At 39.1% G+C, this 14,002-nt stretch overlaps 1 protein-coding gene across 11 annotated transcripts in view; it reads left to right on the top strand.

Annotated features, from left to right (window-relative positions):
- FREM1 (FRAS1 related extracellular matrix 1) overlaps positions 1–14,002 on the top strand; it is a 68,089-nt gene that overhangs the window by 3,364 nt on the left and 50,723 nt on the right. For all 11 annotated transcript variants that reach the window (XR_005261614.2, XR_005261615.2, XR_005261617.2 and 8 more), the window contains exons 2-5: positions 7,299–7,801; positions 12,155–12,249; positions 12,846–13,147; positions 13,636–13,832. Coding sequence is in view for 8 of the 11 variants with exons in the window: in XM_038170368.2 (XP_038026296.2) it covers positions 7,571–7,801; positions 12,155–12,249; positions 12,846–13,147; positions 13,636–13,832 (825 nt within the window). In the remaining 3 variants the exon portion in view is untranslated. The remainder of the gene's footprint in view (positions 1–7,298; positions 7,802–12,154; positions 12,250–12,845; positions 13,148–13,635; positions 13,833–14,002) is intronic.

Genomic DNA, 14,002 nt, shown 5'->3' with positions numbered 1-14,002 from the left:
TTCTTGGGAAATTTCCTCTACCCATTACACTTGCCTTCTTTCACCCATCCACAGTTTCCATTATTAGAGGTAGTTTTCATTTTTACTTTTGAGTCATTTCTGTGTGGACGAGGGGAAACCGCTTTACCCACTTGTTATACACTTCTCTATTCTTAGGAAGACTAGTTCTTATTCTGTCTCTGCAGTGCATATTATTATGCACAAAGCCTGAAGAAGGGCTTATCTAACAGTTGTTCTAGTCCTTTCATTTTACTATTTTCACCAGTTTTCCCCTAGTTTTTATCCTGTCTCTCATAACAGAAAGCCTCCAGTATTTCTCTCCATTCTTGTACAGGAAGAGGAGAGGGAGAGAGATTAAACACCTTTCTGAACTTCACAGTTGTGTCATACTGTCATGAAAGTACCACCAAGACACTAAACTAAAATAAAAGCAAACAAATAAACAAAACCAGTGAAAACCACAGTGGATTGTGATACTATTTACTCTGAGTAGTCTACTCCCTTTAAATGCTGACAGAACAACCTATTGCTGTATCTGAATGGTTTAAAGAAAATTAAAAGCGGAAATATCCAAATCTTCTGAAAAGTTAGTTAGTCCTGGAAGTGGCGAAGTGGTCAGCTCATTCTGGCTCAATGAGAAGCTCATTGGCTTCTCCTCGGCTGGTTTGACGTTCCCTGCAAACAGATGTTTCCTGTAGGTTGATACTACCAAGGGGAAAATGGGAAATCAGTGAGTGTTCAGTCCCAGGAGCATGAGGGTGATATGCAGGAAAATATCATACTAAACGCATCTGTGGAGGAACCTCTCTGGAAGTTTTCAATTTGGTTTTCCATTACCTCTCAGTTCTCAATCCTGGCGCTGAGCCCCAGGTATTTGATTATGGAAGGGATCCTGTCCCCACATTGAAACTAGCACCCTGCTCCTTCCACCTTGCCTTAAGGTCCAATACCTCACATTACACTGCATTAATGTTTATGACATCTCATTCAGGTTTTTCTTCTCAGCTTCTTGTCTGTCTTTGTATAACACCAAATATGCTTTCAGTCTTATGGTGGCCCTTCAGCAAATGGGGGATACTGCTATACTCAGTTTCCACCACCTAATACCATAAACTTGGAGGAATCATAATTTAGTTTATGGGAGTAACAACAGCACACTGAGAATGCACACTGAAGTAAAAACTAACCTCTGTAAACTGAAACTATATCAGGTTTTAATCTTATAATCAATATCTGTAATGTGGAAGAAAGTAGAATAAATAACAGTTTGTGTTTCTTTGCTTTCTTGTTTGTATACTCTAAGTATTATGCCACTGCTATGAGAGTCCAACAGAGAAACTTTAATGACCTGCATATATCTGATGTGCTTTACATCCTTCATTTGTTTTCCTTGATGAAAAAAAAAGTCTATTTGCTTTGCATAAAAAGGCACAGGATTTGTGAAAAAGTATATAGGACTCTGTTTACAGACCAAAACTGAGAAGGGAAGAAGAGAGGAAAACTGCTACCTAGCATTCCTTAATTCAGCAAATACTTTGTTGAATACTTAGTTTCACTGTGGCCTATAATCGTTGTTTGTGGTGTGTGGAGCTAAAATGATAAATAGCAAACAGTCCAATGGTGCATGGGTTAATTGCACATTCTGAAGTGACAATCCCCTAATTGAATATTTTAGGATCCTCTCATTGCCCTGGGGGAAGTTTTAATTGCTGTAATAATATTTATCTCGCTTCCTAGAAATCGTGCAAGGAATGACAATTTGTTCTCTTTAATCCTGCCTTCTAAAAAAATCCCATGGTCTTTTTTTTTTTTAAAAAAAAAAAAACTTTTTCTGGTGTTCATTAAAACAAATCAGGCCAACTCCCAGCCCAAACCAATCATGCTCTATAATCCCTTTTAAGCTTTGTGAAAGAAGAGGGCAATTATGAATGCTATTGTTCTGTGAAATCTCCCAGGCAACCAGAGATTTTGTCACACAGCCTACTCTCATCGTAAAGTCACAGCTACTAAAGTCTCATCCAAATCTCACTGAAGACTTTGGATGTCATTGAAACTTGGTCCATGGTTGCTTGTGTTTACAGCTCTTTTAGTAAGGTTTTAAGTATTACAAATGAGAGCTATTTTTTTCCCCTGGGATCTTATTTTCAGTCATTTTGTATAATAGAAGTATATCTAAATCTTTGGGATTAGTCTTTATTTATGTAACATTAGCTCCCCTCAGATTCAGACTCAGGGATACTTGCCTTTATAATGGTAAATAAAGAAGAAGTGCTGGAAACCTTTTCACCAGCTTATTAATATTTACATTCTTGAAAGTAAATTCCGTTCATGCAGGAGTTGCAATGATTAATTTTGTTTGCAAAGATTATATAAAAGACCAGATATACTTTGACATGGTTCTGGAGGTACACAACTGAGAATTTCTGTATGTACCTCTGAAGGGGTTCTGCACAGATGTCTAGCTTTCCACAACTCATGGATACTTTTAGGGACATATATAGTTCTCTAGATTCTGAAGACAGTTAGCACTTGAAAAATTTACACTAGATAATGCTAAATTGAGAAGTTTTGTCAGAAATTTTGTGATAGTGATAACTCTAAAAAAAGTGTTTGAGTCTTCCCTTCCCTTCCCTTCCCTTCCCTTCCCTTCCCTTCCCTTCCCTTCCCTTCCCTTCCCTTCCCTTCCCTTCCCTTCCCTTCCCTTCCCTTCCCTTCCCTTCCCTTCCCTTCCCTTCCCTTCCCTTCCCTTCCCTTCCCTTCCCTTCCCTTCCCTTCCCTTCCCTTCCCTTCCCTTCCCTTCCCTTCCCTTCCCTTCCCTTCCCTTCCCTTCCCTTCCCTTCCCTTCCCTTTCCTCTTGAAAGTCAGTTGTATTTGGTGAGAACACTTATGCTTGTAATTAACCATTGCATAATTTTTCACATGTGTACCAGCAACCGTGAGGGAAAACTAGTTCTTCTATCATTTGGAGGAAATGTTTAACAAACCACATCAGACATTCTCAGTTACTCTCCTCTAAGCTGTACCCAATATGCTCTATTCCTCTGTTAGCTCATCAGAGTCACACCAATGCCTCCTCAGAGGCTGTTTCTCCCTCTCCCTTCTTGCTCCCCTGGGATCATCTGCAGAGCAGGGCAGGGGTCTGCTGGCAGACAAGGAGCTCCTTGGAGTTCCCCTTGCTGAGTGTCCCATGCACAGTGCCTTGTACACATGCTTGGGGTTATGTTTTGCACCAAGAACAATATCCATTGTCCAAATTGCCAGAGGTAGACTCCTTTTCCAGGATCGCAGTTCATTTCAAGCAGTTTTCCTCTGGCAGTATCAGATTGGCAAATCCACATGTAATCGCGTCAAAGTTTCTTTATCAAGTTTCTTTCTTTATCAACACAGTTGTTATGCTAGTATGGTTTTATACTGGATCTCACAGGAATTACTGGACAGTCTGCAGGGTACAACACAGTGGTTCAGAAAAAACACAGCAGGTAATTCACTTGGATGCTGGAATCCAGAAAGCTATATCATTTCAGCTGCGAATCATAGCATGGTTTAGGGTGTAAAACACCCCTGCACGTAAATTCCACCATAGAAACTCCACAGTGACCTGTTCCACTGGCAGTACTCACTGTGAATTTCTCTTCCCCAATATCTAATGGGAATTTCCCTTGTTGTGAATTTTTTGTTGCATCTTACCTCTTTGCTGTTTGCCCCCGGTTCTCTGCACTCCTTTGTTAGACATCTGAAAGCAGATACAAGATTGTCTCATAGCCCTCACTTCTTCAGCTCTCTTGACCTCTCCTCATAAATCATGTGCTCCAGACCCCTGACTATTTGTAACCTTGCCAAGACATAGCAACTACTATATAATACAGTGCTGAATTGGCATGTCTGTTTTGAATCTTGGACTAGGTTCTCACAAAACTCAGAACTCACCTGGAGTTCAGCTATTTTACTCCATAGCCAAACCTTTAGAAAATCAATGAGAAAACAGCTTAGTCTAAAAAGTCTGCACTGATCTTCCTAATGTATTGTTAATGAACTTCATTATTTCATTAAGCATCTACATTTATACGAAATATTGCAGCGTATTTTGAAGTAATGCCTCAGTATCCTTCATTCTGGATACATAGGTAGCACATGAAGAAACAGCAGGGATGAATCAGGCTTAGCAGTAATATGAAGGGTAGAGCAGTAGGGAAGCTGTAAGCAACTTGGAAGCAGCCACAAAAAGCAACAGTGGCATCACCAGCAGTGGTACATCTGCCGTAGAGCACCAACACATGGACACTCTGCATCAGCATAAGTGCCTTGTAGGGCATGCATGACTTTGCTGAAGCAATGTCCTTCTTCATACAAAAGTGAGAATGTTAATATCATAGCTCTCACTTGGACATTTTATTTCTCATTTTATTGTCATTACATTTCGAAAGGATCCCCTGTCATTTTGTTTTGCTGTCACTGGACTGAGGAAGTGAGGTTACACTTCTCAAGAACTTCACTAAGCCACACAGGGAGACAGCCCTGCAGCAGACAAGTAGGGAACAATTGCAGGAACATTCTGGGCAAACACATGTGTACAGTGATACGGGAGCAATGCCTGCAGGTAAAAGCAGTTAAAGAAAGCCTGTAAGACACAGTAAGAGCATGGGACAAATTTTGTGGCAGAGAATAGCTCATATATCCACCATGAAATTGGACAAAATGCTCCTGGCTCCTCTGGGCCTCTGGTTTTCTGCTCTTAGTGTTCTTGATGCAGAGCAAGAAAAGGCAGTGAAGAAACCACTGCCCATGCCTGAGGTTTATACCTGCACTCAGTCTTGGGGTTTATGGGGCAGGGACCAGAATGTAGATTGACCTGAGCTTAACCACAGTGAGCTGTGGATGTCTGTACATGAGCAATGTTCTGACAATGCTTGTTTGAGAGATACAGCTGGCTTTCTCTTTTGTAAGCATGTATGGAAAGTGTAAAGAAAACAATACATTCGCTGAACACTGTCACTGCTGAATTGGAGGTCAGGTTGTATTAAGCTACAAAGTGCTTTTGTGGTAGCCATTCAGGTGGGAATAAAGACTGTGCAGGCTGTATTTTTTTTTCTTTTCCTTTTCCTTTTTCTTTTTCTTTCCTTCCTTTTTTTTTTTTTTTTTTTTTTTTTTTTTTTTTTCTTTCTTCTTTTTTCTTTTTTCTTTTCTTTGTCTTCTTCTTCTCCTCCTCTTACTACTCCTTCTCTTACTCCTCCTCCTCCACCTTCTCCTCCTCCAACAATTTAAAAGCCACTGCATTCCTCTGCCAGGAGTTTCCTGCTGGCTAAGGATTCTGGCATGCCTGAGGAGACATTAAACACAGTATCTTCTTGAGCCATATGCCAAGGAGTTTGTTTTAGCCTGGTCCTTGCCATGCTAGATTCAGGAATTAGGATGAGGGCAGGGCAAGTGAGGCAGGTCTTCACTCAGAACGTCTGACCATGCTTTGTAGCTGATATTTTTAGGAAACATAGTGTATATCTGAAAAATATTAACATTCCGTGCACTAGGTGATAAATACCAGTCAGATATATTCAGGCTAAAAGGGTACTGTACTTTTTCACTTGGAAAAAGCCTGAGGTCTAATTTATTTTCTTCCTCCTCTTTCCATGCCTTCCTTTATGGAATTGCCAACTGTGTTTCAAAACTGAATTATAGGAAGAAGAGTACTGTCTTGGATGTGCTCATTTTGATGATGTGTCATGCACATGCATCCCACTAGAAAAAACAAAACAAAACAAAACAAAAATTAGCATATATTTTGGATACATTTATATGTTAGGATTTTAGTAAAATCTGTATGTGTAAGTAAATGCTTTTAAATAAGTTGATCTTTTTATTTTAATTTTATTTATTCCTTTTTTTTTTTTTTTCTGTAGCACATTAAAAAATGTGATGAAATCGTGAATTTCATTCTCTTTTCTCTACCTAGAACTCTACATTTTCTCCTAGATTTTTTCAGACTGAGTAAGCTGCATAATTTTAGACCAAAATGGAAAGATTTTTAGATAAAAAGCCAGAAAACTAGAGTTAAGATCTGGGGTCTATAATCAACATACATCTAACTTTAAACATATGTTAGTCCCAGTGTCTTCAGTTTTAAATTTGGGCTGAAGTGAGTGGATCTGTCTTGTGTTACTTTAGGCAGGGGATAATCTTTAACAAATTCTAACTGCCATTTGTTGTTCACTGAACTGTAGAACTGAGCTGATGGCTATGTAAAAGTGCAGACTGTTCAGAAGGTCACTCTGCAGAAAAATGTAGAGTGAACATATATCTGTGAATAGTAATGAAGGAAATATAGAGAGATACATAAGAAACTGAAGGAATTCCGATACTTTAATAGGTTGTAATTGCCTAGGATCTCATTAGATTTAATTAAATCAATACTGTTGCCTATTCTTTGGGCCACAGTTCCAGTTACTTTGGAGGGCTGTATAAGAGTCTTGTAAGGATTTCAAAACTGCTTGGTTAATGACAGCACTATGGTTTTCTTATGAAGTTATAAACATGAAAACAGAGATTAGCTGTAACTAGGGGCATGAGAGACTTTGTGTAATTTTATTTTTATCGTTGTCTATTGTTTCTTATTGCCACTGTTTTTTGTTTGTTTGTTTGTTTTTTGTTTTTTCTTTTACGGATTACATTTTTTTTTTTTTTAATAAAAAATTCAGCTTTGCAGTGCAATATCATATATATCTCTGTTAACATTGTGGGATAGTCTGTCACTGTAGTAGGAAGAGTAGAGAGCACTAGGATCATGTTTGGAACTAAAAATTGAGTTTTTTCATCCATATTCAATGACACAGAAAAAATGTATTTAACAAAAAGCCACATTTCCTTTATTCTACTTTATTCTACTACTTACATTGAGTCTGGACAAAGGCCTACTTTTATGCACTTTGAAATTATCTGGATACTCATACCCTTTGATTAATATGCTATTCAGTAAAACTAACATGATTCAGTGATAAAAATGGCTGGTAGCAGAGGATCCTACATACCAAATGTTTATTTGTGAAAATGCCTGGAGTGCACAGTGAGAGCTTATCTGTTGAGGAAGAAGTCTCATTGCTACATAGCTAATTTTCTGAGCATATATGTTCTTAATGGTGTTCAAAGGTAAGGTTCTTTTTTTTGATTGAAATTAAATTGAAATTACAATGAATTATAGGGAAATGTGTTTGTTTTCTTGCTTGCTTGTTTGCTTTTAAGAGATGATCAATGCCTTATACTTTTTTTTCCTTTTTTTTTCTTTTTTTTCTTTTTTCTCTTTTTTAAAGGATTAATAAACCTGAGAAGTACTCTGAGAACAAATTTATCATTTTGTCTGGCTTGACCAATGAATTTTAGAAAAACCCAAGGATGATTTGAAAGGTCTCTGTTGAAATTTCAGTCAAGGGATGCATCTTAATAGAAAATGTGGTACATTTTATCCTGTGACTAACGTTTTGGTCCGTCATTGTATGGTGTAAATCTTCTGGTGGAGGAAGAGAAGACCACTTTCATCAAGAACATTTTCACTAGTGGGAAAGAGCTGATCTACCCTCATAACATGAAGTCATTTGAGAAAACCTGGTTGTTGCCACTGTTGGCTGTTCTCCTAAGAGTTGTCTGCTCCTCCTTTATTAGCGTCAACCTCGGCATGAAAGTGATGAAGGGACAGTCTGTCTTTCTTTCAGAAGATGACCTCAAGTTCTCCATCCCCAGAGAGAAGGATTTGTGCAAAGTTGAAGTTGTGATAAATGAGCCAATAACACAGAGGGTTGGGAAGCTAACTCCACAGGTATTTGGGCCCTGTTGTGCTGCTCTGCATGTCCGCCTGTGTACAAGTATGGGAGAAAGTAGGAAGTGTTGCTTTATGTAAGATTTTTTGTGGTAGTGGTTAAATTGCATTGAACTGACTGTTTTGTGTGAATGAGATTCAACTTTTTGTTAGTCAGCTGACAGAGGATTGCACCCCTGAAATGGAAAAGATGAGCCCAGTAACATGCATACATAAAAGTGGTCAGTCTCCTTTCACAAAGTGAGAATGGGTATTTCAAAACTTTTGGTTAGGGGACCTCTTCTAATCTCAGCTGCCTGTTTTTCTGCCATAAGGATATCCACTGTCCCTTGAGTAATGCAGAGCCAGCTAAAACATTTTGCATTTTAGTCACGCAGCCACTACCTTGGGAGCAATTAAGAAAAAAAAATCATCACATACAATAAGCATATTGTGTACAGTATTGTTTGCTGAACTCTGCAACAGCCAAATTGCTAACAGATGGTAAATACATTAAAAAAAATTGTTTTCTTTTAAAATCTCAAGCTTGTAGGAATGATTAAATATATTTCACATACCACCATTCACTCATTTGCCTCACAAATCTACCCATTTAAGTCATAGCAGGAGGGAGTTGGAAGTAACTGGCATGAAAACATAATGGTAGAGGTAGATTAATGGCTTTAAAATGAACCATAACCAAACAGCTTTTTTCTGTTTCTGTAAAGTTTTGTTAATTGTACCATATAACATACTTGACTATATTTGTGCATGTGTCTGGATTTTTAAACACTCTCCCTGAGGTTTGTGGTGGTCTCTGCAGAAACACTAGCCCCAGAAAATTTTTCAGAGCTTCTGGCTTGGTCATTAACATTATTTTTTACACCATTTTGCACCACAATTACTTTTGTCAAACCTGCACATTCACGCCAGGGAAAACGGTAGGTGATGAACATGGCAACACGTTAGCTTCTCCAGAGACTGGTCCCTGGAAGTTCAGTACCTCTGCTGGAAGGCTTTGCAGAGAACCCTCTTCTCTGAGCTCAAGGGTGCATGCAGCATTTTTTTCTCTCCACTTCCCCAGCCTTGCCTGGCCCACTAGGAGAAAAAGAGAGTCTTACACACCACTTTGCCAGTAGACTGCTTCTGTATGCAAAGCGGCTGACTGAGGAATTGACCTTACTCTTTGCTTTCAATTTTTCTGAAATACCTAGGGTCCTTGCCTTTCTTTGCTCCCAACCCTACCTCTGTTAAGTGAAGGGCCCATCCTTTCATGGTCCCAATTCTATCCCAGGCATAAGAGCACCTCTTGGAGGCTGTAGGTGCACCTCACCTGGAAGAAGGAGCTCTCATGGGCAGGTGAACACAAGATGGCAAAGGGCTATGGCTGCTAGTGGTGTGGGATACCTCCCCTGGATGGGTGCTGGCCAGAGTGACATCCCAACAGGAGAGGTGCCTTCTCCTTCGCTCTGTAGCCACATGGAGGTGGGACCGCTGCAAACATGCTTCCAAGTGGGTTTCTCCATGGACACTGCCAGAGAATTAGCCAGTCTGCTTGTCAAGTCATATTGCCCAGCTGGCAATATGCCATTTGTAGGATAAGACCTTCTATTTTCAATGATACACTCAAATGTGTTCTCTGATCTTTAACCATTCCTGTAACAACATGCCAGAGTCTGGCCATCCTGGTGCCACTCATGCTCTTTCTACTAGGAAATTCTACCGCCTGAAAATTTCTCTGATCTGATCTATTTTACTGCCATTAAAGTGAGTAATGTACTAGGAATGTGTGACAATTTAATTATAATTTGTAATTGAAAAGCAGTTGAAGTGGAAAAAAACAAAGCTCGACAGTAATTAGGAAAAGATTTAGATCTCCTTTGTTTTACCCAGTGAATTTATAGACAATTAGAGTTGCCTGCTCATATAAAAGGAAAACATATTAGGAAACATAAAACAGATGTTTCTTTTTGCATAGCAGATTGAGTCTTATACACATATAAAATAACCAGTCAGTGGTAACAGACCTTTGTGGAAAGGTCCTTCATCTTCTATCCCCTTGTTATCAATTAAGAGGTGGAACTAATTTTGTCTTATAAAGAAAGAAATAAATTCTTTGATATGAATAACCACCTCCTCAGTTGCAGGAAGTCTATTCTTGTACAAACAGGGATGCATCAGCCAATTGTTAGGTGCAGGTCAGGTCTACATGTTACCAAAAACCCCACAGACCTTGACGGCTCTTCACTGGTTTATATCAGTGAAGAATCTTATCATAAGTGTATGTTACTAAACTACAGGAAGCTATAGTATGAGTGACTTTCCTATATGAAGTACATAATTTTGTTTAGCTTGACACAACATTAACAACTTTTTTTTCAACTTTTTTTTTTCTTTCTCTAGAATATCACTGAAGACTCTCTAATTTATTACTTATCACCTTCCTTGCTGTTAGCTTCCATAAAAAAGAGAAGATATTAAGTAAGAAAAGGGCATGTTATTTGCTGAATACTGAAAAATAGCAAAATATATTTCTAAAACATGTGAAAACAACATACAGCAGAACAAACACAACATAGTTCAAAAATTGACTATATATGAAGCATTTTTTCATCAACTCGTATTGTCCTTTTTTTCCTAAGCAGCCTCAACAAACAAAAATCAGTCATACTGTCTGTAACACCATATATTGTAGATTGTTCCAAGGTTATTTTAGCCAATTGGAATAGAGTAGTAAATCCGTGTATATGTGTCTGATAAACAACTAATTCATTACTTACTGAAAAAATGTGATTTTGTACAACCTGCTTCTTTGTAAAAGTTAAAAGCAGGGAATACATTTTAAAATCACTAGAAATATGGAACAATTACCACGTAGCTTGAGCCTCTGAGAGTAACTTCAGTGAAAATGGACACTGCCAATAAAAATGAAAGTGATGAAGGGACAATAGATGAACTCTAATTTCTAAATTTCTGATTGCTAATGTGCAATTAACAGAAGTGCATCCTGACCATTTCATTGATTTACATTGAAAGATGTAAGAACTACTGGCCTTTGTTTCTATATAGCCATTACACAGCATTAGAATTTCCATCTTGCTGTACTACTACTAGTACTACTACCACTACTACTACTATACTGCTACTACTAATAATGAGAGTATCACTTTATTTTTACATTGAAATTCAGAGCATCTAAAGAATTTCTTTGTTTACAACAGTTACAGTCAGCATTTCAGAATCTCACCAAAAAGCCCTTTCCATTTTACCATCCTCCAGAGCGGCTGGGAGATGTAGCTAATTAAGGCAATCCACTTCATTTTCATTGCTCTTTTACTGTATTTTAAGAAATGACTGGTAGTATGAAATAACTACTTTCTGCAAAAAGCCCTTGCTTGCCAGTCAACGGCACGTGTGTTAATTCTGATAGGTTATGACCTCATCAGAACTACTGGTGAACGCTAAACAGATTTTATTTTAGTACACAGAGGAAGAAATCATGTGTGAATACTGCCCATAGAAACTGAATCAAAAACTCATTTAACTCTGCAGTGAAACACACGAGAAATGATTAGCTTCTGCCCTGTTGCTGAAACTAATATGTTCTTTCTGTAGATACGAGACATTGATTATCCTCTGCCCATGCATGGGATGTGTAAGGGTTCCCTCTTATCACAAGGATAATTTGGAAATGGTCTATGCTAAATCAATGCCAGGAGCTTTCAGTCATTAAACTCTGTTAAAAATTATAACTGCATGTAACTTACCATACTCTCAAACTGGCATATGTGAGGACATATCATATCAAATTGGCATATGTGAGGACATGCCAATCATATGCCCCAAAATCTAAATCTCTCTTCTGAAGAATGGGCATATCAGAACTCTCCAGAGCAATATATATATATATTATATATATAAAGGATTTAATGTTTAAAGTAGCTACAGCATAAGCAACTTGTAAAACTATTAAATGCAATGTTATCCTTCAGAAACTGTTGATCAGAACTGCAGTTCAGATCAGTTCAGATCAGTTGCAGTCCTTCCTCTGAGCACAACAGTATCCATACATGCACAGGCTGCAGGGGCGAGTGTGTGCAAAGCTGGCTGTTGAGCTACAGGGGAGAGAAGAGACTTGGTGGCATGAGAAAACCACTTTTATATGTTGTTCTAACTGCAGAGCAGCACGTTGCTGCTGGTGCTCTGGATCTCTCTGGGAGAACAAAGGATGGGTAAATACCTATTTACAGAAATAAACTGTAGATTAGAAATTTGCTTAGGCTGATGCATTCCTGATAGCCAAAGAGAACAACAACAGAAGTTTTGAAGTTAGCTTCCTTGACAGTGTTGCACTTGTCTGTTCTTCTTCCATAGGTTTTTGATTGCCACTTCCTTCCTAATGAAGTTAAATATACCCACAATGGTTGTCCACTTTTAGATGAAGACATGGTCATGCTCAGGCTGTACAGGTAAGCAGCATTGGATCACACTGGATCACACTGGATCATCACATTTCATTGTTACAATGAATGCAATTTTGTAAGGAAGAGCAAGCAGTTCATTTTTCAGGGTAAAAGCAGGTTCTGCTGTACACGTGGTAACTACTTAGATTCAGCAGCAGCATTGTTAATGAACAGCTGACCATCCGTTTACGGGAACATTTTTCATGATTTATTTCAGGTACACTGTGAAAATGTGTTTATTAGTATTCCTAAATATTATATACTGCTTGTTCATTACAGAAAACCAGTGATTCTTCTTCTTGTTATTGAAAGTGGCATGAGTACTTTAAAAGCACGGCATGTCCCATCCTTTACTGCTGACAGGGACACAGACCCCTGGGTATAAACAGCAAATAGCCTATTCATTCACTGACACCCTTTTTACAAGCATGAAGAGGTTGGCAGCTGTGTTGGACACCTCATGTTCTCTGAAGATCTGGGATTTGAGAACACATGAGTGAAAGGAGTTCAAGTAAATCAGTTTAGAAAGTGAGGCTAACACCAAATTCACTGAGAGTGACAGATGGGATGAAGCATAATTCATTTCCTCCTATCACCTGCAGGTTTACAGAAACCGAAACGTTTGTAGAAACATTCACTCTCCACGTGCAGTTACTTGAGCCAGACTGTAACATCATCAAAATGCGCTCCCAAGCCTTGGAGGTGCCTGAGTACTACGGTCTGTCCAGGGCAATTGACAAGAATGTCCTCACTTTTGACTACGACAGGAAGATAAATCTGGAATGTACCATTTCCATAGCCTCTTCGGAAACCCACCTACCTGCCCATGGCCAGCTCATCGTGGGGGACGTGCAGCAGGAACAGCTTCGTGGGGATCAGCCACAGAGCTTCTTCCCTGGCCCTAGTATGATGTGCTTTAGTTGTTTGTGTTAGCAGGTTCAAAGGGACCTGGCAGATTGCATTTGCTGTTTTCTCCAGACATGCTGGGTAGGAGTGGGTCATGCAAAGTTTAACAAACAGCTTGAGCTATCTTGGAAACAGAAAGGGTCATGAAGTTTGTGTGGAGCAAAATGCAGCTCACAAATGGTCAGTAATCCCCTAACAGGAATCTGGTTTTGGCTCTGAGACCTGTAGACCAATGTGATGGCTTTGCGAGTGCCAAAACACAGTAGAAACAGCAGAGGGAGTAGTTGGAGGAAGCATCTTGCAAAGGACCACGGGAGTCTGGAGCTGGAAAACCTCAGCTGAAAGCAAAATCCTGTAGGAGAAATTGGGTCAGGAAATCTGGGTTAGTTTAACCTAGTGAACAGGCTTCTGCTCAGCCTGTGAATTGTTTTCAGAATTGGTTTCTGCTCAGTTAACTGTTTCACAATGGCTTCTGTTGTGTTACAGAGCACAGTCCAGGCCAGCAGTGCAGAAATGGGAGCTGTACACTGGGAGTGGGAGTCATCTACAACACAAAAATGAGCTGTGAAGAGTTTCTGAGGATGGGGATTCGGTATCAGCACCTTGACCCTCCCTCACCAGACACTGATTATATTCCTGTGAGGCTGGATCTCATAGACAGCAGAAGCAAAACTCTGCACAAGGTAGACTTCTATGCAACTTACAATGTCTGTCTTCTTGGTTTCCAAAAAAAATTATTTTTATTTTTAAATTATTCTTACAGTGTTGCCAGCTGGGCAAATTGCATGCGTTATATTTATGCCCCTATGCTAGAGAGAAACACCTCTGGCTGTTTACTGGCAGTCTTGAGTAG

Source organism: Anas platyrhynchos, chromosome Z, assembly GCF_047663525.1.
Source record: "Anas platyrhynchos isolate ZD024472 breed Pekin duck chromosome Z, IASCAAS_PekinDuck_T2T, whole genome shotgun sequence".
Lineage (NCBI taxonomy): Eukaryota > Metazoa > Chordata > Aves > Anseriformes > Anatidae > Anas > Anas platyrhynchos.
This window is presented reverse-complemented; position numbering and strand designations above follow the sequence as displayed.